Source organism: Melospiza melodia, chromosome 20, assembly GCF_035770615.1.
Source record: "Melospiza melodia melodia isolate bMelMel2 chromosome 20, bMelMel2.pri, whole genome shotgun sequence".
In the NCBI taxonomy this organism is placed as follows: Eukaryota; Metazoa; Chordata; class Aves; order Passeriformes; family Passerellidae; genus Melospiza; species Melospiza melodia.
This window is the reverse complement of record NC_086213.1, coordinates 12,714,109-12,734,666: the sequence shown is the minus strand read 5'-3', so window position 1 is coordinate 12,734,666 and position 20,558 is coordinate 12,714,109. Positions and strand designations below refer to the sequence as shown.

Sequence of the window (20,558 nt, the reverse complement as noted above, 5' to 3'; positions counted from 1 at the left end):
CGGTGGCGCGCGAGGACCCCTGGGTGGCGCCATTTTGGAGTGGCGGCGGCGGCAGCTCCGTGCCCGGTGCCTCGCTCGGGGTCTCTCCCGGTTCCCCCCCGTCCCCTCCGTTCTGCCGGCGGCAGCATGAGTGTGGTGGAGCACGTGCGCGAGATGGCGGCCGCCGGGCTGCACTCGAACGTGCGGCTGCTCAGCGGGCTGCTCCTCACCATGAGCGGCAACAACCCGTGAGTGCCCCGCCGGCAGGGGGCGCGCGGCGCGGGCCGTGAGGGCCGTGAGGGCCGTGAGGGAGCGGGGCCGCCCCCGGGCTGTCCCTGTTTCTGTCCCTGGCCCGTTCTCTGCCCCTGGGCTGTCCCTGTCCCTGTTCCTGTCCTGGCGCCTTCCCCTGTCCCTGCCGGAGATGGAGCCCGCCTCTGTCCGGGTATCAGCATCAGCGTCCCTTTGGGGTACCCGCTAGAACATGGCAGAGAATCATAGAATCACTGAAGGGACCTTGCGGGTTGTTTTGTTTCACCCCTCCTGCCTTGGGCAGGGACACTTTGACTCTCCCAGGCTGCTCCAAGCCCTGTCCAGCCTGGCCTTGGGCACTTCCAGGGATGGGGCAGCCACAGCTGCTCTGGGCAACCTGTGCCAGGGTCTCACCACCCTCACAAGGAAGAATTTTTCCTAATATCCAATCTAAAGCTGTCTTATGGCAGTGTGAAGCCATTCCCCCTTGTCCTGGCACTCCAAGCCCTTGTAAATTTTCTCTCTCCATGGTTTTTGCTGGCTCCCTTCAGGTCCTGGAGGGCCACAGTTGGGTGATTTGGTCTGCACAGATATTAGGAGTTTTATAGAAGGGGTTTTTATAATGTGGGAACAGGGATATAATGTAGGAAAAGCTGTACAAGGAGCTGAGTTGCCTTTTAAACTTGAGTCCCAAAGAACCTGTTCTTTTAAACTTGAGTTCAAACAAAAGTCTTCTGAAATCTGAACAGGCTAAATGCTGGATCCTTAGCTAATAAAAGGTGAATAATGCCAGGAGAAAGTTGGTGCAGTGTAATGGATGTTTACAGCCTGTGGCTTGTTACACAAGGGATGGGGGCAGTGGCCAAGCAGCCAAACATTGAGCTGCTGCTGCTGCTGAGGTGTCAGGAGTGGCTGCTGCATTTGTTTGCTTACAGATAACAGAAATTGGTGAGATAAGCCCTGTGTGAGGAGTCAGTGCTGTTACTCAGTGGTGCAGTGAGGGGGCTGCAGCAGCTGCAAGGTGAAGCCAGACAAACCAAAGCCACAAACCCTCTGTTTCTGTAAGGTTTTGATTCTTTTGCAGCCATCTGACCTCAGCCTTTCTGTCTTCCAGGGAGCTGTTCTCTCCCTCTCAGAAGTACCAGCTCCTTGTGTACCATGCAGACTCCCTGTTCCACGACAAGGAGTACAGGAATGCTGTCAGCAAGTACACCATGGCCTTACAGCAGAAAAAAGCCTTAAGTAAAACCTCCAAAGTCAGGCCTTCCACTGGGAATGCTGCATCAACACCCCAGAGCCAGGTATTTGAGAACTGATAATGTGCTGCATCAAGTGATCACATTCCCCCTCCAGTCAATGTTGCTGAGTCAATATTCACAGAATCCCTGAAAGATGGAAAAGATCCTTGAGGGTGAATCCCTGCCAGGTGCATCACTGACCACATCCCTGAGCATCACCTTCACACGTCTGCCAACCACCTCAGATTGTGCATTTATCATGTCAGATAAACCTGACATTCAAGGCTAATTGGTTGGGTAATATCTGGGGTGTTTTCTAATGCAAAACTTAAAATGGTCTCCAGCATGAAGTTTTTCTGTATGCTTTTAATACAGGGACAATGTGAGCTAGCAGTGAGCTGCATTGTTAACTTACATGCCCCAAATATTTTTCAGCACAGTATAAATATTTATGAAGAAACCTTATTAAAATTTTCATACCTGGTTAAACCAACATCATATTTAAACATTTCTTTTCTGTTTCAGTGTTTACCATCAGAAATTGAAGTGAAATACAAAATGGCTGAATGTTACACGATGCTGAAGCAAGATAAAGATGCCATTGCTATTCTTGATGGGATTCCTTCCAGGCAGAGAACTCCAAAGGTGAATTCTGGCAGGTTTTTGTCAGTGTATCTCTAGGGCAGAACATATTATGTAGGTTTAATAGCTCTATGTCTTTTTCATTAGTTAAATATTGTTTGGTAGCATCCCCTAATTTTAAATTAGCTGATTTGGACCCTTTTCATTAAAATCATACCAATTTTGTATTTCCTCTGTTAGAAAGAATTTAAATAAAAAATGAGGGAAGTTAAATGTTTTGTGCATCTTTATTAACTTCTTGTATAGTTGGAGCAGTGGCAAATCCTTAAGAGGCTGGAGACTTTGGCAAGTACAAAGTTTGCTAGTGCTCCATCTTTTAAAATCTTTTAATCCTTTTCAACAACAGTTTAGATAATGTTAAATATTTAGATCCCCTTGTGGTCTGCAGTGCCAAATCTGTGGAGTTTTTGCTTGCTGGCTCTGCTACTCAGCAGGGCTTAAAAGATTAACACATCAGATCAGTCAGCTGTGTTTCATGTTAAATTGTCCTAGAAGTGTACAGGCTTAAACTGCAGTTAATGTCAGAGTGTTCTGACCAACTTGCAGAGCACAAAAAGAAGAAAAGATTGAGAAAAGCAAACTTTTTGCCTATATAGGCCAGTAAATGAAGTGCTGCATCAGAAAGCAGCTACTTGTGTTGTGAGGAGCTCAGATAATTTCTGTTCTTTGGTCACTCATGGCTCCACTCAGAAGCTGAATGGAAACTCTCTGACTTGCTGAGCTAATTCAAACACTTCCATGGACACAGAGATTCCTGGAAGGGACTGATGAAGGGATGCACAGATCCTTCTTGGCATTGTGTACTTGCCCATCTTTTGACTTCTTTGCTGCAAAACACAGATTTCAAGGTGCACTGTGTACCTATAAGATAATGTAGATTTTATTTCCGTGCTCAGAAAGAAGCCACAGTTTTAATTTCGTCCTATATGGTACCTTAGAGTGTTCTCAGAAATGCAGGTTATGTTGTCTTCTGCCCAGAGCAGAGGCAGGCAGGCCTGAGGACAGAGTTGTGACCTTTCTGAGTGGTTCTTTGTCCCTCACACTCGGCTGTCCCCACGTTTCTGCTGCCTGCAGATCAACATGATGCTGGCAAACCTGTACAAGAAGGCCGGCCAGGAGCGCTCCTCGGTGACGAGCTACAAGGAGGTGCTGAGGCAGTGTCCCTTGGCCCTGGATGCCATCCTGGGTGGGTGTCTGCACTCTGTCTGCACTCTCAGTGCTCAGCCCTGGTAAAATTTTAATTACACTGCTGTAGCTGTCTTGCAGTTGCATGTCATAACCACATTATAGAAGTTGCAGCAAGCCCTGTAATCAGCTGCTTGTGCTTGTCAGGGGATGGAGTTTCTGCCCCTCAGACAGTTTGTATCAAAAGCAGTTTTGGGTGGCTGAGACTGATGTGTGAACCCCTCTAAACTGATGTGTGAACCCCTCTATACAGGTTTGCTCTCACTGTCAGTGAAGGGAGCAGAAGTGGCCTCCATGACCATCAACATCATCCAGAGCATTCCCAACCTGGACTGGCTCTCGGTGTGGATCAAGGCTTACGCCTTTGTGCATACTGGAGACAACACCAGAGCCATAAACACCATTTGGTAAGAGCTGGAAGAGCGTGGTGCAATCAAATAATACATAAATTCTTATCTATAATGATATTCAAAGTGTCATTTATAAATAACAGGCATTTCTTTTCCCTTTAAGCTCTTTAGAGAAGAAGTCATTGCTGAGGGATAATGTGGACTTGCTGGGGAGCTTAGCAGACCTGTACTTCAGAGCTGGAGATAATAAAAACTCTATCCTGAAATTTGAACAAGCACAAATGCTGGATCCTTACCTAATAAAAGGTGAGTAAATCCTGAGAGAAGGTTGATCTGAGGAGTAACATGCAGTGGAATATTGTATATTGTGTCGCCAGCTTTCAGTTCAGAATTGACATTCAGAAGCTGCATGTCTTGAACCCTTCTAGGTATTTGCACAGTTTAAAGTTGGTGTTTGTGGGTTTTGTGGCTTTCTTTTCTTGTGAATGAACTTTCTATTTCTTGAGGATTGATCCTCCACCGTGTCTCTTTAGGAATGGATGTTTATGGTTATTTATTGGCACGGGAGGGTCGGCTGGAGGATGTGGAGAACTTGGGCTGCCGGCTCTTCAACATTTCTGACCAGCATGCAGAGCCCTGGGTGGTGTCTGGGTGAGTTTCCTTTCCTTTCTCTCCTCAGCTCTGGATTTGCTGAATGTAGTGGGTTAGAGCTGACACAGTGGGTTCAGCTTGTTTTATTCAGAGGGTGCTTTTCTATCCTGTCTGTTGTGTTCCTGGGTAACTTATGTTAGCTCTCTGCAAATATCTATTGTGGTTTTTTTCAGTATGTTAAATTTAGAGTTACACATCCGTGCAATACCAACAATATATTAAATAGTAACAGTTTTAATATCTATATGAGGGTGTTTTAAATTTCTGAAGAAGTTTTTTTTCTTAACTTCAAATGCAAGAAGTTCAAATACAAGTTCAGAACCCCGTGACTGCACACAGGCACTGCAGGCAGTGATGTTTACAATCCCTCTCCTTTCTCTGTAGGTGTCACAGTTTCTACAGCAAACGCTACTCCCGTGCCTTGTACCTGGGAGCCAAAGCAATCCAGCTGAACAGCAACAGTGTGCAGGCTCTGCTGCTGAAGGGAGCTGCCCTGAGGAACATGGGCCGGGTGCAGGAGGCCATCATCCACTTCAGGGAGGCCATCAGGCTGGCACCCTGCCGCCTGGACTGCTACGAGGGTGAGCCCTGGGCAGGGAGGCAGGGCTGCTGCTGTGCTGGGGGTGGGGTGAGGGAGTGCACAGCAGTTCTTGCCTCTGTAAATAACTGTTACCCCAAAACCTACGGTGTGATCAGGGAGGGATGTGAGAGAACGTGTGGGTTTGTAAAAATGATGTTCAAAAAGGGGTTTTCTTGGTTTTTGTGTTGTTTAATTTGGAGTTAAACAAACTTGGGCACTTTGAGCAGCTCAGTTTTGGATGATGACGTTAACTGATGGTTAGTTCTGCTGGGAGCTTTGTTTTGTTGTATTTGTTTAAATATTTAAATCTGGCTGATCTCAACAGCAGCTTCAAGTAGTGAAGAGTCCAGGTGAAGTATTAATTCTCTCAGTATTGGAATTGGACAGAAACATTAGATGAGGTGTACTTAGGGTTGGAGGTTTTTTTCAGTGCCTGACCATTAATGAACATCAGATCAATTATCTGTAGAATGAATATGTTGACAAGCACAGATTCACTTTCTCAATTGCAGTTTGTATTTGCTTATTGGAGTGTCAGCTGTTCAGCACCTGAGTGCTCCTAAGTGCAGATAACAGTGAGGGCTGAGTGCCTGTGGTGCTGGCTCAGCCCCTGAAGTGTTTCCATGTGACCCCCCCAGGTCTCATCGAGTGTTACCTGGCGTCCAACAGCATCCGCGAGGCCATGGTGATGGCAAACAACGTGTACAAAACCCTGGGGGCAAACGCACAGACCCTCACCCTGCTGGCCACCGTCTGCCTGGAGGACCCAGTCACGCAGGAAAAGGCAAAAACATTGCTGGACAAAGCTCTCACACAAAGACCTGACTACATTAAAGCTGTGGTAAAGAAAGCAGAACTTCTCAGTAAGTTCCTTTTCCCCCCTGTGTTCGTTTGTTTAAAGGTACCTTTGTACATGAAAGGTGTCCTGGAGCCACATCCATGTGCGGGATGTGACAGTGCTGGTACAGCCCAGGGGTTTAGCAGTTGTGTCCTGAAGGAAAAATATCAGGAATTAATTGCATCCAGCAGCTGATAATACACTTAAAGCAATTGCAAACAAAATGTTTTGGCTTCAAAGCAGATGTAATTGTGAATGTAACAGCTATTGCAACAAAAAGTCATTGTTTAGAGTTAATCTTGCAAGAAGTAGAGCCCTGCTGCACTGACAGCTCTAGAGGGACGATAGCCTTGTGTTGGCAAGACCATGAACGTTGTGACTCTTTATAGATTTGCCTCAGCTGTTGATTAAAGCAGTGTTTTTGCCTGTGGCCAGGCAGAGAGCAGAAGTATGAGGATGGGATTGCCCTGCTGAGGAATGCCCTGGCCAACCAGAGCGACTGCGTCCTGCACCGCATCCTGGGCGACTTCCTGGTGGCTGTCAACGAGTACCAGGAGGCCATGGACCAGTACAGCATTGCCCTGAGGTAAAGCAGCCCTGGCCTGCAGGGGGGTGTGACAGCCACTCCTCAGCTCCTCGGGGTAAACAGATGAGCTGCTGATTGATTAGGGTGAGAGTCAGGGGTGGCTTTGTGTCATTCTCCATTAAAGTAACACAACCACACAAATGCCACCCTGCTCATGAATTGGTTGGTCTTAAGATTTCAAACTGAGAAGTGTAAAATATAGGGACTGTGTTAATGCTAAATATGTTACTAGGCTTGTGATTCCTTGACTAACAAAAGGATTAAGGCATGGAATTATTTATAGTTATTAATTATTTTATAGTCAGACTTTAGGATCCATTCCTTTACACTAGAAGGTGCATATAGAAATGAGCTGTTCTGTAAATTTAAATAGTATGATTCAACTTAACATAATCTAAATGCTATTTTAGGGTGTTACTTTTTAAAATATTCCCATATTTTGATTGCAACATCTTCAATTTGCCTTAAACCCAGCACTTTATGTCCCCTGCAAACTTGCATAGCTTAAATGGGTCAGCTGGTTTTTGCCTGCTTAGATTATATTTAGGCAGAGTCATTTAAATTTTTACTGCTTTCATGTTACTTTATAATTAGTATTGCTGGGAGAGGTGACTAAGTTTTCTGGAAGAGTGGGATGTTTAGATAAATGCATTCTTGGGGATCAGAACTGTTTTATAAAGAGATTTAAGACTCAGTGTTACAGCAGCTCAAGGGGAACTTGCATCATCATCTAAAATAAGCCTCCTGATGATGTTAAACAGGAAGTGCAGACAACAGGATGGGATTTTATTGTTACTCTTTACTCTGAGGCCACAAAGACAAAGTTTCAAGACAATGCTTTATTTTTGTTCCTTTCTTCAGTTTGGATCCAAATGATCAGAAGTCACTGGAAGGATTGCAGAAAATGGAGAAAGAGGAAAGTCCAACAGATGCCACCCAGGAGGAAGATGTGGATGACATGGAGGGGAGTGGAGAAGAGGGGGACCTGGAGGGCAGTGACAGTGAAGCAGCTCAGTGGGCAGATCAGGAACAGTGGTTTGGGATGCAGTAAAAGCCTCCTGCTGCTTCTTTTGGCACTGGAACACACCACTAGGGCCACTCTTCTCAGAAGAACAGAAACTGTGGGTTTTTTTCAGTAATAAAGGACTTTTTTTTGTTTTAATAGACTCTGAAACCAATTAATAGTTCTGTGCATCTCAATACTGTGGAGATCCTTGATGCTTCTTATTTATTAAGTATACAGGACTAACTGCATCCAAGGCTATTTACAACTTCCATTTTGAACAATTCCTGCTAGAACTAAAACCATCAGAATCTGAGGTGTGTAATGAGCCTTTTGTTTGTGATGAAGATAATGTCTGAGTTCTGTCCAGGGCTGAGTGCTTGGGCAAGTTGTAAATCCAGTGGTTTGTACTCCTTTGTGGGAAAGGCCTTGCTCATGTGTGTGCAGCCATTTGAGTCTGGGGGAGCTGCTCCCAGAGTGTGGCTGAAGCAGCACTTTCCTTTTGCTCTGTTTGTTGAGTTAATTTGTCTTTTTCTGGGGCATTACCTGTGCTGTCCAGGATTAATTTGGGACAATAGGCAACCTGGACTTGCTGGACACTTTTTGTAGCTGATTTCTCTGTGTACAGAATTGAGCCAGTGGTGGAGAATTAAAGTTATTTCCTCAACCCTTACTAAACCCTGCAATCACTTTAAGTGTGTACATGAGCATTTATTTTAAAATGCAGTTTAGTTTTATTTCAGTATGTTCCTGGAAGGTTTTGCAGCAGTGACTCAAAGCACTTTACATTCTGTGTACAGCACTGACATTTAAAATGCTATAAAAAGAATTAATCCCTCTTCCCTTGCACTGCTGGAGAAATGTTAAATTATGCAAATACACATATTGTCCTGCTTTTTCCATGTTTATATACTTCCTGGCTTTGTCAGGTAATTTTTGAATTCATGTCTTTTTCTCTCACCTTTTAAAACAAATTTGCTTCATGTACAAATTTCCAACCTGAGCATTTCAAGGGTGAACTGCTTTGGGTAATCTAGAAACTGTTTCAGTTCTGTGGGCTTGATGTGTGGGAAGAGGAATTACTTATTTTTCTTACAGTTCTGATTTCCTTAATCTTTACCAAAATGTGGTTTTATAATCTTTGTATCGAGAGTTTGATTCCTTTTGTATTTATTTTTTTACCACAGGTATGCTGGAGCACACAGACTTTTTAGACAGCTAAAAAAATAATTTTGAGTATCAGTTGGAGGAAAAATGGCTTTGTTACAAACACATGACATGGAAAAGAAGCTTCTCCCTGAAAGGCAGATAAGGGTAGAAGATCCCTCTGTGATGTTGTATCAAAAATGCACAACAAAAGAGGCAGATTATTGTCTGTTTTGGAAATGTTCTGGTGTGTCATGGCCTACAGAGGAGGAGACCAATAGTTCATCCATTTAAGCAAAGAAAACAGCTGCTTGTCTGTTCTCTCTGGAATTCTGTGTGCTTGAGAGTTTCCAAAACACCCAAGTGAGTTCTGGTTCCCTGAAGGTGCTGGGGGAAGAGCAGCAAAGCAAAGCTGTCCTGGCACTTGGGCTGGCCTGAGCTGCTCCTGCTCTGCAGTGAGCACATCCACCAACTGTGCAGCATCTCAGGGACAGCAAATACTTCATTAATGACTTGTGGCAGAGGAGAGCCCCTGTCCTGTGCATCTCTTTGCTGTGGGATGCAGTGAATGGATTGCAGCTCATCACATGTCTCATAACAGAAAAAACATGCAAGATATTCAAAGCTTCTATTTTTATATAAAAAAGTTTTGCTTTCTCCTCACACTCAGCATTCACCAGCTGAAAGCTGGGTAGCTGCATTTGCTTTCCAGTTGTATTCCAGACCTCTGCTGGGAATGAAAATGGAGTTGTTTGTGTTACTAAACTAAAGGCAGGATACATTTAATTGATGAGGAGTATATGAGGTACGTGCTGTATTCTTCAGCCATTTCAGTCTAATGTTTCCTTTGAATAGGTCATTCATTTCAGGTGGAAACCACTGGCTTTGCACATTTCTCTGAAGTATTTAGAGGAGGAAACTGGAGAGCCACAGTTCTATTGAAACCATTCTGTAGTGTGTTTGTAGATAATCTGATCATCTCTGCTTTTAGAACAGGCAGGAAACGAAAACGACTTCAAGATGAGTCCTTGGGTGCAGCTTGAGCAAACAAGTCCAGGCACAGCTCAGAACACCCAGAGATGGCTGTCAAAAGGGATTTGTATCCTCACAGCTTTGGTTTTCTGACAACTTGGGTCCTTACTGGAAATGGGGAGTTGGGAGAGCCTGCAGGTGCAGCCTGGTGAGTACCTGATGGGTTTATGAGCTGAGTGTGATCTTTGCTAAGAGTTGCACTGTGGCTGTGGAGCTCTGAGGTGCTACACATGCTGAGATTGTAATGAAAGATATATTTGGCCCTCACTTCAGAATTCTGGAGGGATTCTGCTTGGCTATTAATGAGCCTTCATTACTGCTTTAATTTTAGAATGTGATCTGTGGTTCTGCAGAGGTCTGGTACTCTCCAGTGCAGTTACAGGCATTTAGTTCAGGGAATATAACAATTAGCCCTTAATAAGCAGCTGACCTCATTCCCTGCCTCAGTCACATGCTCTGCACCCGAGAGGAAAAGATCACAGAGGCAAGAACTGAAGTTCAGGCTCTGTTAGATCAGTGATGGAAGTGGAACAGTTGGGACATGAGGCAGGAAATGTGTTGCCATCCAGTTGTACTGTGCAGTGTTGGTGTGTCTGAGGTGCTGGGTAAGGGCAGAGTGCTCCTGTTTGCCTGAAATCCTGGAATTTAAACCACATATTTCATTTCCAACTTTTAACTCTCCTACTTTAACAGGAAGTGATGGGAAAGGGACAGAATTTCTTCAGACTGTACACAGACTTGGCTAAGGGCTAAAAGGCTGAATTGACCAGAGTCTGAGGGCAGCACACATTCATGGTGTGCTTAGAAATTGCCTAAATAATGCATTTACACCTATCATGTGCTGATAACACCTGCAATACTGGCAGTGTTTCCAGTTCTGAAGATTTCTAGATCATGGGAATTCAGGAATTGTGAAGCAGAAATAAAGGAGGGACTGAGGATTGCTGGCCAGGATCAGTGTTCTCTGCTGAACTGAGGTGCTGCTTTTGCTGCTGCTGCTGCTTACAGAGAGATTAACTAGGACTTGCCCCCCCTTTCAGTAACTGTCTTCCTCATTAAGCCTCTTTGTGTGGTGATTCTTCCCTTCTTGCTTTTCAGGAGCTCAGTGATGTGGAAACTGATCCAGGCAGGGCAGAAGCAGGCAGGATTTCTGATTCAGCAAACCTTACTCCCTCACTTAGATCTCAGTGGTAAGGAAATCTGAAAATCTGTGTCTGCCATTCTTATTTCAAGTTACACAAACATACCACAACCAAATATATTTTAAAAACCCAAATCTGTCTTAAATTTAGTGACCTTAGGAGGGCTTAAACTCAGTATAAACCTGTGATTTCAAACTAAATAGTCTTAGTTGGTTAAAATGTCCTGTGGAAGCTGGCCAAGAGGAGGCAAGGATGTATATAAGACTAAGTGTTTGGGGAGGAAATTGATAATAAAATAGTTATTTTAGTGCAAAGAGGGAAAAAATAAAATGTTCACCTGGGAACTTCAGTGTAACAATTTATGTATTAAGGAAAGCCCTTTGGCCAATCCCTATCACTTGATGGCACAACAAAATAGAAAGAATAATCTCTGCTTTAATTTACTGGCTTGAGGCTGTGCAAAGTCTGGGCTGTGGGAGTGGGTCCCCAGTGGATGTTTACTCTGTACAAGCCTCTCCCTTTCCAAGAGCTTCCAGAGGGACCAAGGACTTGGTGAGTTTGGAGATCAGATTCCTTTTCCTCACCTATCAAAGCAGCAATGTGGCAAATGGGGTGGTGGTTTGGGGTATGAGGTAAATCCTGGGGCCTGATAAATTGATGCCCAAAGTGTTCTCTGCACCTCCATGAGGGTAAACTGTTGGGATGAAATCTTTTAGAAAACCTCTTCAGGTGCTCAGAGCTTCTCTCATTTCTCACCCACTCTGCTGGGGGTGGATGTGGGCTCTAATCACACTCAGATTCACCTCGAGGTAAAAATAGGGAATTGCCTGCCCTCAGTATCTCGAGTTTCATGTAATATGTCCATAATGCCTCATCACTTGAGCTGTGGGGAGTGGTTTCTGTGCTCTGTGCTGTCAGTGGGCTCATGCATGTGCTGCTTCAGAGCCGGGGGTTTGCAGGGAGGAGGAGGAGGGGGAAGATGAAGCTGTTTATTTCAGCATCTCTTACCACATATTCTTGCACTGAGCACCTTGGCAACCCACTGAGCATCACGTTCTCCTCACATGGCTGAACTCCAGCTGGGGACTCATTCTGCTTAAACTTGCAGATCATCAGTTAAAGCAACGTTTAAGGTGTGAGTTGGTGTGAGTTGGCTCAGGAGCTGCTCAGCAGCCCAGGAATGCAGCTTGGTGCTGAATAACGACCTCCATCAGGGCTGAGCTTTCCTTGTGGATAACTTCCCATCGGGGCTGAGCTTTCCTTTTGGCCCCGGTGCTGGGGACAAGTTCCACACGCAGAAAAGGGGCAGGAGAGCAGCTGGGCTGGAGCAGGCTCTGAGGAACGTCCCTTTCCCAGAGAGGCTGAGGCTGTGAAAGGGCAGAGATGCTCCGGGGGCTCTTCCCCCACCTGCCCGAGCTCCGGTGTCCCCGAGAGGCCGCCCTGCAGCGGGAGGGGCGGTGCTGACGGCGGCCCCGCTCCGGATCCGGCTGCGGGAGATAAGGGAGGCTCTGAGAGCCCCGGGGCGAGCAGCAGAGCTCAGCCTGCCCGCACAGCACTACCATAGTAGGAAGCAGCTGCCAGCAGCACCCTCCACCATCCTATAGAGCTGCTGGACCATGGAATTCGACCCCTGTATTTTTAAACCTCACACTGCTGCGTTTGAAGGGTCTCAGAGCTGTCACCTCGTTTGGATAACGCTGTTTGCCAGCAGGGTGCCGCTGTCAGGGCCTGGAGGCTGAGAGGCATTACATTTAATGTAAAACACATTCCTAAGTTGTCTCTTATTCCAAACAAAATCTGGTGTTTGGGCTTTGGAGCAGAGCATTACAGGACACTGGGAAATTCCAGCTCTTACCCTGGCAGTGCTTTAGCCTTGCCCAGCAGCAGCTTGTGAGCATCCCTGCTCTGGGCAAGGGAGTGAGCCCAAACTGCCGAGCTCTCCCAGCTGGATGCTCCAAACACATTTGGCTCATCTTCCTTTTGCCTACAGAAAGGAAAGAGACCAGGAGCTACTTTAGGCTGGGGCAATTTAGAAAATAGAAAAGGACAAAAAAAAATAAAGATGTAGTTGGGAAAGAATTGTTTATTTTACGTTTCTCAGAGGGATTTTACAAACAATGGAGCATTTTAAAAAAACTGAGTGATCAAAGTACTTGACAGTGTCCCTTAAACACACACACAAGCCCCTGGACAGAGGAAATCACACCAGCGAGGAGGTCAATACTGCCGAGGAGCAGCTGCATCTGCATAGTTCTAGGAGGAAAGATTGCAGTTCTAGGAGGAAAGATTGCAATGGTGTTGGTGCTAAAAGTGGCATCCTGGCATTAAAATGAGAGCGCGCTGCAGAGCCCACACGGACCTGCAGAAACAAAGTGCATCAAATAACACGCCGAGCACGTATTGTAGAATAAATTTATTTACCTGATACAAATGAAACTAGGTGTGATGCTCCTTTACTGTCAGCATGTCAATAGACAATTGATCTTATTTACAACTTCTAAAGGTCACACATGCAGCTGTGGGAACTGGCTACGTCGTTGTTGCTTTTTAGATAAATGCATCACGATATTTTGTATTGCACCAACATCTGTCTTACTGCCTTAGATTTAAATAAGTTACATTACAGTGGAAAAGAGGTCGATTTGCACAGATGATAAAAAAATCCAACGTTATGAAGTGGAGGCTTACGGTTTAACATTCATCTGTAATCGTTTCCATGGATTTATAAATAGGAGAGCATTGTACAGAAGCTGTTGGAGTAGGATGTTTGGATGATACAATACAGAGAGATCTGTCTACACCCCAAGGCATGCATTATCTGATATTGTACATTGTATAAACTGACATTTTACATACAGGAATATGGAAATCGGCTGACAGCTCCGCAATTCTTGCTCAAGGATAACCAAACTCTTCTCCATGCAGCACAGAAACCCAACTTCTCTGGAGAGAGTTCCAGCTTGGTAAGCTATATTGCACGTTTGTACATCTGTATCATGAAGTCCTAATGGTACCACACATTTCTTCCACAGAGAACACAATGAGTTTTGTTTTTAAGGGAAAGCAAAGAATCTTTACACGATACATGCAGAAGTTTTGGTAGATGTGTTGCTAAAAACACATGCACGCAACAAAACAACCTTACATTTCTGCAAAATTGTTTAGGAAGCGATTACTCCAGTATTGCTGAAAAGGAAAGAAAGAAAAGGCATCAGTTAATGAAAGGATGAATGCTAAGTATCATTATACAAGCAAGACTAAGATCAACAGTGACAGAAGAAAGAATGTTAAGTTTGGTAACTGGCTGCTCTGTCATTGAAGGGACACTCTCAGGTTACTTTGTTCTTGAAGCTCAGAATCCTCTGGATTAAGGCTCAGCTCCCTTGATTATCAGCAGAGCCAGCACTTCCTACTCAAGACTGCAGTGAAAAACAATTAAGACACATTTAATTAGCTTTTGCCTTTCTCTGCCTGACCAGTGGCAACAGACAATTCTCACTTCTTTGGAATTTTTACTTTCAAGTTCCACACTAAGCCACTTGTGTTTTTCAGTCGAGGCATTAGGGCAGGTTTGGCCCCACAGTGACCTAACAATGTCCCTTTTCCAAGCCAGGCAGCTTGTTCTGGGAAGCAGTAGGAAAGCCTTGAAGAAGTCATTAAACTACACAGATTAATGTGTAGGCAAAGGGCAGAGTACAAAGTCCTAAAGCTCCTGCTGTACTTCACCCCTACCACAGCATCAGGTCAGCCTTGTGTCTGGAGACTGCTCTGAGTCCCTACAGCTCCAGGGAAGCTCCTCCAAACACTGCTTCAACACTAAAATTTGGGCTCTCCTGCTAAGATTTGAAAATGCATATTAATGCAATTAAGGATGTAATTAGCAGAGATTAGGGAAACAGTTAATGGTTAGAAGTGCAAAAAAGTAAACAAGACAGGTGCAAGAGACAGACGACTCTGTTGGTTTTACCTCCCTTCACCTCAGCACATCCAGCCCCCTTGGGCTGTGTGGGGCTGGCACTGCTGTACTGCATTCTATCAGCAGATTAAAAACTCACTTTGGTACCAGGAACCTCCCCAGCAGCCTCTCTACCAACACACCCCTCGGGGCACTTGGACAGACCTGGAGAAATGTTTTTCTGCAGCCTCTTTTGTACTCATTTATTTGCAGTAACATTTTGGGAAACCAAGTATGAACTATTTTTATTGCTCGGGTGCCAGCAAGAAGGAGCAGCTCGTTGTGCAGCTCAGCACTTTGGATTGCTCACACGTGAAAGCAGAGAGAGCCCAAGGCACTGCAAAGACAAAAGCTCCTGGCTATAAATTCAATGCATGACTGCAGCTGCCTGAGCATCCTCCTTGCTCCAGAACACAGGATTCAGGAGGAGCTGCTCTCATTCCAAACCCCAGTGGGTTCCCAGCACAAGCCAATATCCTTCCTGGTGTTCCCAGCATAAGGCAGCATCAATCACAGGATTGATCCTGGTCTTACACACCCCTCTCACAGTAGAGAATAAGCTGTGATGTGTGAGGGCACCAAGGAATCCAGAAAACAGCAGAGATGAAGAAGCTTGGTGAGATGGGAGCAAAGAGAAACAAAAAAGATGAAATTATTTTGTAAGAATGGAGTGGGAGATCAAGTCTGGGGAATTCTGAGTTAGTCCTGCTTGAACAAGGGCTGCTGTTTGTGGGCTCTCATGGTTCAACAGGAGTTACCTTCCTCAACCCCAGCTCTGGGGACTTTGGAGAGGAAACATTTGGGACCAAACAAATGAGTCTGTCCTGAAAAGTCCTCCCTTCCTGGCTCCTCCAGCTGAAAAGACTGAGGCTGAAGGATGACAGGATCTATACAGCTAAGGATAAACACTTTAGTTCAGACATTTCCTGCAGAAATTACAAACTTTGCTCTGCAGTTCTGCACTTCCTATGACAGAACAGCCCTCAGCTCCCTCAGCTCCTGCTGCAGCCTCCCCCAGCCTGCTCAGCTGCCAGGGCTGAAGGGCAGACCCAGCTCTCAGCTCCAGCATCACAGGGATGTGATGCCAGGGCAGGACGCTTCGCTGCCCAGGGGGAAGCTCTGAACATTTGGCCAATCCCAGCCAGCCAAGGGTGGGAGTTACAGCATTTGGAGAACAGAATCCTGAGCACAGCACAGCTGCCTTCCAACCTGAGAACCCCATGGCTCCATTTCTGCAGGGAAACTTGGACAAGACTGGCAGAAAGAGAAGAAAACCAGGGCAGATGACGATTGCCTGGGCTCTGTGGGAGCACCTGTAAAACCTGACTGTTCTGTAAGCTCAGGAGCCTGCAGGGATGGATCCCAACATCTCCATTTGCCCATCACTCGTCCAGATTTCAAGGCAAAGTCCAAGGAACACAAGGCCCTACCCCAAGTGCCTCTGAGACACAAATGAGCTCTCAGATCTCTATAGAAATCCATGACAAGCAGCAAGATTCATCTTCAGCACTGACAGATCCAACAGAGAAGGTGCTGAATTCTGAATATTCTGAATTCTACTTACTGACAGTCATCTTCCCTTTCAGCTTCTTAACAGAGGCAAAAGGGGGTGTATAGCAGGATTATTTGGCATGAAAGAGAGGAACAGGATTGTACAAGAAGCAGAATTATTCATGGTGGCAGCCACACATGTGGCTTTAAAAAGGCCACCCCATGGTGCTCTGAGGTTCAGCAGAACCCGTGTTCAGGGATTCAGTGGCACTCCTGCCCTGGAAATGTCTGTCAATAGCAGGGGGAGCACACAGAGCTAAGCTGCTGATTTGTTCCCAGCAAATAACACACTGGTGCACACTTTGATCTCCAGGAATCCTACATCACAGGAACTGTGTGGTTTTTATAGTTTTGTTTCAAGGAACAGGGATGAGTCTCACGCTGCTCATTTGTTATTGATACCGCTAAAGGCCAGTGAAGGCCAGTGGTTTCGTGGAATGCAAACCCTCAGTTTGGCTCTTCCACACCAAAAAAGGGCATTTGAGGGGATTTGAATGCTCACAGTTTGGCAACACACCTGCTCCATCATCAGGGCAGCTCCTCTGAGCCACTTCAGCATCCACTCAAGTCAAAGTCTCTATAAACAAAGATCCCAATGCAGAGGAATTTCTGATTGAGCCTCTGTGTTCAGAGGGAGCACCTCTCCACTCAGAGCTTAAACCTAGAGAATTATGTGTGCCTGCTGGATTCCAGCTGGCAGCAAGAGAACATGGCCTGGAACCATCCTTCCCCTCCAAGAGGGATCACAGAGCTGTTTGAATTTGGTTACTAAAGCAGACTGAGCCAGCATAAGATAACAGCACCTGCTGCTCTACAGACACAGCGACCCCAGGGCAGCTTTCACAGACTGCCCTGCTCAGCTGAGACTGTTCTTTTGCCTTCTCAGATGGCAAATAACAAATAATGAGCTGGTTTTGCCAGGAGCAGCACCTGCCCTTCGAGCACTGCAGGGAGCAGGGAGGGGTGCTCAGCTCTGAGGGGCAGCCCCTGATTCAGAGCAGGGAAAAGCTTTGGAGTAAACCAGCACCTGACCACGAGTACCAGAGAGTTTTGGACACTAAACATTCATGGTAACAGCTGTCAGGGTCTTAAGTTACAGATTTGTCTGATTTTATCTCAAACTTAAGACCAAAAGCTGTAAGACCTTGGGGCACTAAGGCTCCCAGGTGCTATAAAACAAGACCCTAAAATACACTAAACCAAAAGCAAGTGTTTTGCCTTTGGAATCAGTAATCTGAGCTTCAGACCACAAAACAAGAGTCTAAAGTGGTGATAATAATGTAGCACAGCAGAGTTTGACAAAACACAGCATGGGAATGAAGGAAATTACTATTTATTCTTCAACATGTATACAGCATATGCTATTTTACAGCAAGTCACCACTGGCAGGGTGAAATGGAAGAAAAATACTCACTTTAGTCGATGAAAGTTGGAAGGCATTGGAGAAAAACACCACAGTTAGGACTGTTAATGACTTACACATTGTTGATACAGGACTGAATTTGAAAACATGCTTTAACATTTACCGTAATAATGAAGGTGGTTAGTGCCACATTAAAATAAAAATAGTTCTATACAATATGTTCAATTTGGTCATGTGCTATTTACAGATTTTACAAAAAACACACACGAGCTTGTTACTTCAAGTCAGGCTAACAACAGGCCAGCAGAGTAACTCCATGTATACAACTGAGCATTAGTGCCCTAAGTGTAGGAAATCCAATTTCTAGCTATGCAGTGCAAGTTGTTTTTTCAGGTCTCATTGCAAATTTTGATCTTAGAGGGGGAAAAAAAAGAAATAAAAAGAAAGGCTCTGACATGTGTAAAAAAGGTATTAAACCCCAACTTAAACCCTCTTTTGAACTGAAACAGATTGTGTGTGTGTGTGTTAAAAAGGCTTTAGACAGAAGTAGCCCTCCCTATCCCTGCATAATGGGCAACACTAGCAAAGTAAGGTCTGTTACAATAAAATACAATAGACAAATAAATAATCCTTAAAAAAAACCAACCCTATGTGTGTGGAGAGTATGGAAGAACCCCAGCAGGCTGCACCTGGAATGGTATTTTCTGCACGAGCAAGATCAGGCATACCTCATACAGAAAGTGGTGTAAACAAGGACAGTCAAGAACCGAGAGTGAGGGAAGAGGGGACCGAGAAGAAATCCTGACCTGGGGAGCAGGACTCTACCCAGTGCAGAAAGTTCTGCTTGTGAACAAAACCTGACTTCATGACAAATTAAGTTTGGATGATCATGCAGAAGACAAACAGTTACATGCTTTTTTAGTTTTAGACAACACACATTCATTCCCTAAAATCTGCTGCCAATTTAGTTTGATAGTGTCCGCTGGCTCAAAAAAAATTTACTTTTTTTTACATGATGAATAGACTATTGAACAGAACACTGTACATGCTTTTCATCTACAAAAAAATATTTGCATAAAATAGTGTTAGTTCTCTGTACATGTCAATGGACACTTTAACTGTGTATAAAAGAGGAATATATTGCCCCCACTGAAGTCAGAAAAAGCAAAAAACCAAAATCTAGATTATGAAACCTCCATCACCGGCAAATATGTTCATGTGAAAATTCAGCAGAAATAGACAGTTGCTCTAAACAATAAAAAAATTAAGTTAAACTTTTTTTTTTCTCCTTTGAATGTAAAACTCGTCACCATGTCAGTCAAGACCAGAACATATCACTAAAGTTAGTGTCTGTGCTGTAAAGCCAGATAACCAGGGGCAGAGTAATGAACACAAACGGCCAGGAAACTCCTTCGGTGCATGCTGACAGAGCACAGGGTTTGGTGGCAGGCCGCACACTATCATCTTTACCAGGTTCCAGGTAGTTACGGGCCACATATTTAAGAGTTTCATCCAGCAGAATGACAGGGAGGGAGATTTTCAATACCATCAGCCACTGCGTCACGTTCAGAGGGGTGATCTGGAAGATGATCTGCAAGAAAAGCCAGGGGTTACCAAGCTCCCCCTGCAGCCCCAGGCAAGGCTTTGCTCTGGCTAAAAGTTCAGGGAGGGGGGAAGGCAGCAGCACTTACTGGCAGTGGTTCCACATAAAGGATGAGGAAGTGGAGGGACATGGACAAGCAAATGGCCCCCACCAGCCAGATGTTCTCCCACGGGGGCATCCTCATCAGGGACTGGTTTTCTGACAGGCTGCAACAGAAACATGGCTCATGTGTGACTCTGACAGCAACAGGAAGCTCTGAGAACCACAAAGCAGCCTGGCACAGCACAGGGACCCCAGGCAGGAAACAGCCCAGGACAGCTTGGATGCTGCAGCTTCAACTGGCCTGGAAGTCAGCTCAGCACAGCAGCCACCAGCAGCCTCAGGTCTGGTCTAAAAAGTCTCGAGTGTTCTGTCCTGATCTACTCAATTCTTCTCACTATGACTCCAAAATCCTCTCCCTGGGAGGGAAAGGGAAGTGTGGACGTGGCAGCCTCAGAGAGCTGAGTCTACCAGGGCTCCAAGTGCACCCTCTTCTGCTGGAGTTCACTGAAAGACTGACAGAGGGTCAAAACCTTTCACCTTCTTAATGCTGGCTCTTGATTGCATCTGCACTTAGGCTGTGCTGGAGAAGAGGCTGAGATCCAGAGCAGCAGATGTAGAGCAGTGCCTTTATGTAGGACTACCCCAGTGCACTTGTATTTCAAGTTTATTTGTTTTTAAATTAACTGACCTCTAAGCTATTTGAAGAAAAATACCCTTGACATTGTGCTATTTAGTGGTTTCCATTTATAATCTAATATTAATTGGCTAAACCCACTCCCTTAGGGCAGGAAAAACTATTTTCCATATCTTCAGCATTCTTATTTTAGTTCTCCTTGATATCACTTTATACCAACATAGTAGGGATAATCTGATTGATTAAGCTTAGATTAAAAATAATGGAAAATATTTCAGTTGCTTGTGCTTAGTAAAATACCAGAATGAATTGGCAGACTTAAAAATACACCTTATGATAAGAGATCTCAAATGTTATCTAAGAGTCTGGTAGTGCAAACAAACTGAACTCAGAAGGGAAATGTGACTCACTCTTCATTAGCTGAGCTGTTCACCAAGGATCAAATGGCACAAAAAGCAGGATTTTGGATAAGCTGTGCAGGGGCTGGGCTTTGCTGTGGGGACATACGAACCTGTTGAGAGCATTGCACATCTCGATGGTGACCAGCACAGACAGAGCCATTGTCATCGGGTACGGGGACTCAAACACCACACAGTCCACCCCATAGAAGTCTGGATTGTCCTCCTTGCACTGCAGAAAATGGCTCTGGAACAGAACAGACACAACTCACTTCCACAGCTTGTTAACTTTGAAAATGTAAAACAGGCAATCAGGAAAAAAACAGTGAGTATTATAAAAAGGGAAGTTTCTACTGTGACTCCAAACCAGTGCTTACAAACTTTTGCCTGC

General features: G+C 45.0%; 2 protein-coding genes across 4 annotated transcripts in view; one reads left to right on the top strand and one right to left on the bottom strand.

The window, feature by feature from the left end:
* The first annotated feature begins 29 nt into the window (after positions 1 to 29).
* On the top strand, positions 30 to 7,990 carry ANAPC7 (anaphase promoting complex subunit 7). Its single transcript, XM_063173101.1, has 11 exons — positions 30 to 227; positions 1,343 to 1,529; positions 1,992 to 2,111; positions 3,183 to 3,294; positions 3,547 to 3,700; positions 3,807 to 3,949; positions 4,177 to 4,294; positions 4,679 to 4,875; positions 5,513 to 5,737; positions 6,148 to 6,298; positions 7,160 to 7,990. The coding sequence occupies exons 1-11, from the start codon at positions 127 to 129 to the stop codon at positions 7,347 to 7,349; spliced, it is 1,698 nt and encodes a 565-aa protein (XP_063029171.1). The 5' UTR covers positions 30 to 126; the 3' UTR covers positions 7,350 to 7,990.
* A 4,694-nt stretch (positions 7,991 to 12,684) lies between these two features.
* ATP2A2 (ATPase sarcoplasmic/endoplasmic reticulum Ca2+ transporting 2) overlaps positions 12,685 to 20,558 on the bottom strand; it is a 42,927-nt gene continuing 35,053 nt past the window's right edge. Inside the window, exons 18-21 of one of the 3 annotated variants that reach the window (XR_010030145.1) lie at positions 20,281 to 20,414; positions 19,182 to 19,299; positions 17,542 to 19,081; positions 12,685 to 13,807 (exon numbers count right to left, since the gene is read on the bottom strand). Coding sequence is in view for 2 of the 3 variants with exons in the window: in XM_063173098.1 (XP_063029168.1) it covers positions 18,809 to 19,081; positions 19,182 to 19,299; positions 20,281 to 20,414 (525 nt within the window). In the remaining variant the exon portion in view is untranslated. Of the gene's footprint in view, positions 13,808 to 17,421; positions 19,082 to 19,181; positions 19,300 to 20,280; positions 20,415 to 20,558 lie in introns of those variants that run through there. The other 2 variants (XM_063173100.1, XM_063173098.1) reach the window with 2 other exon arrangements.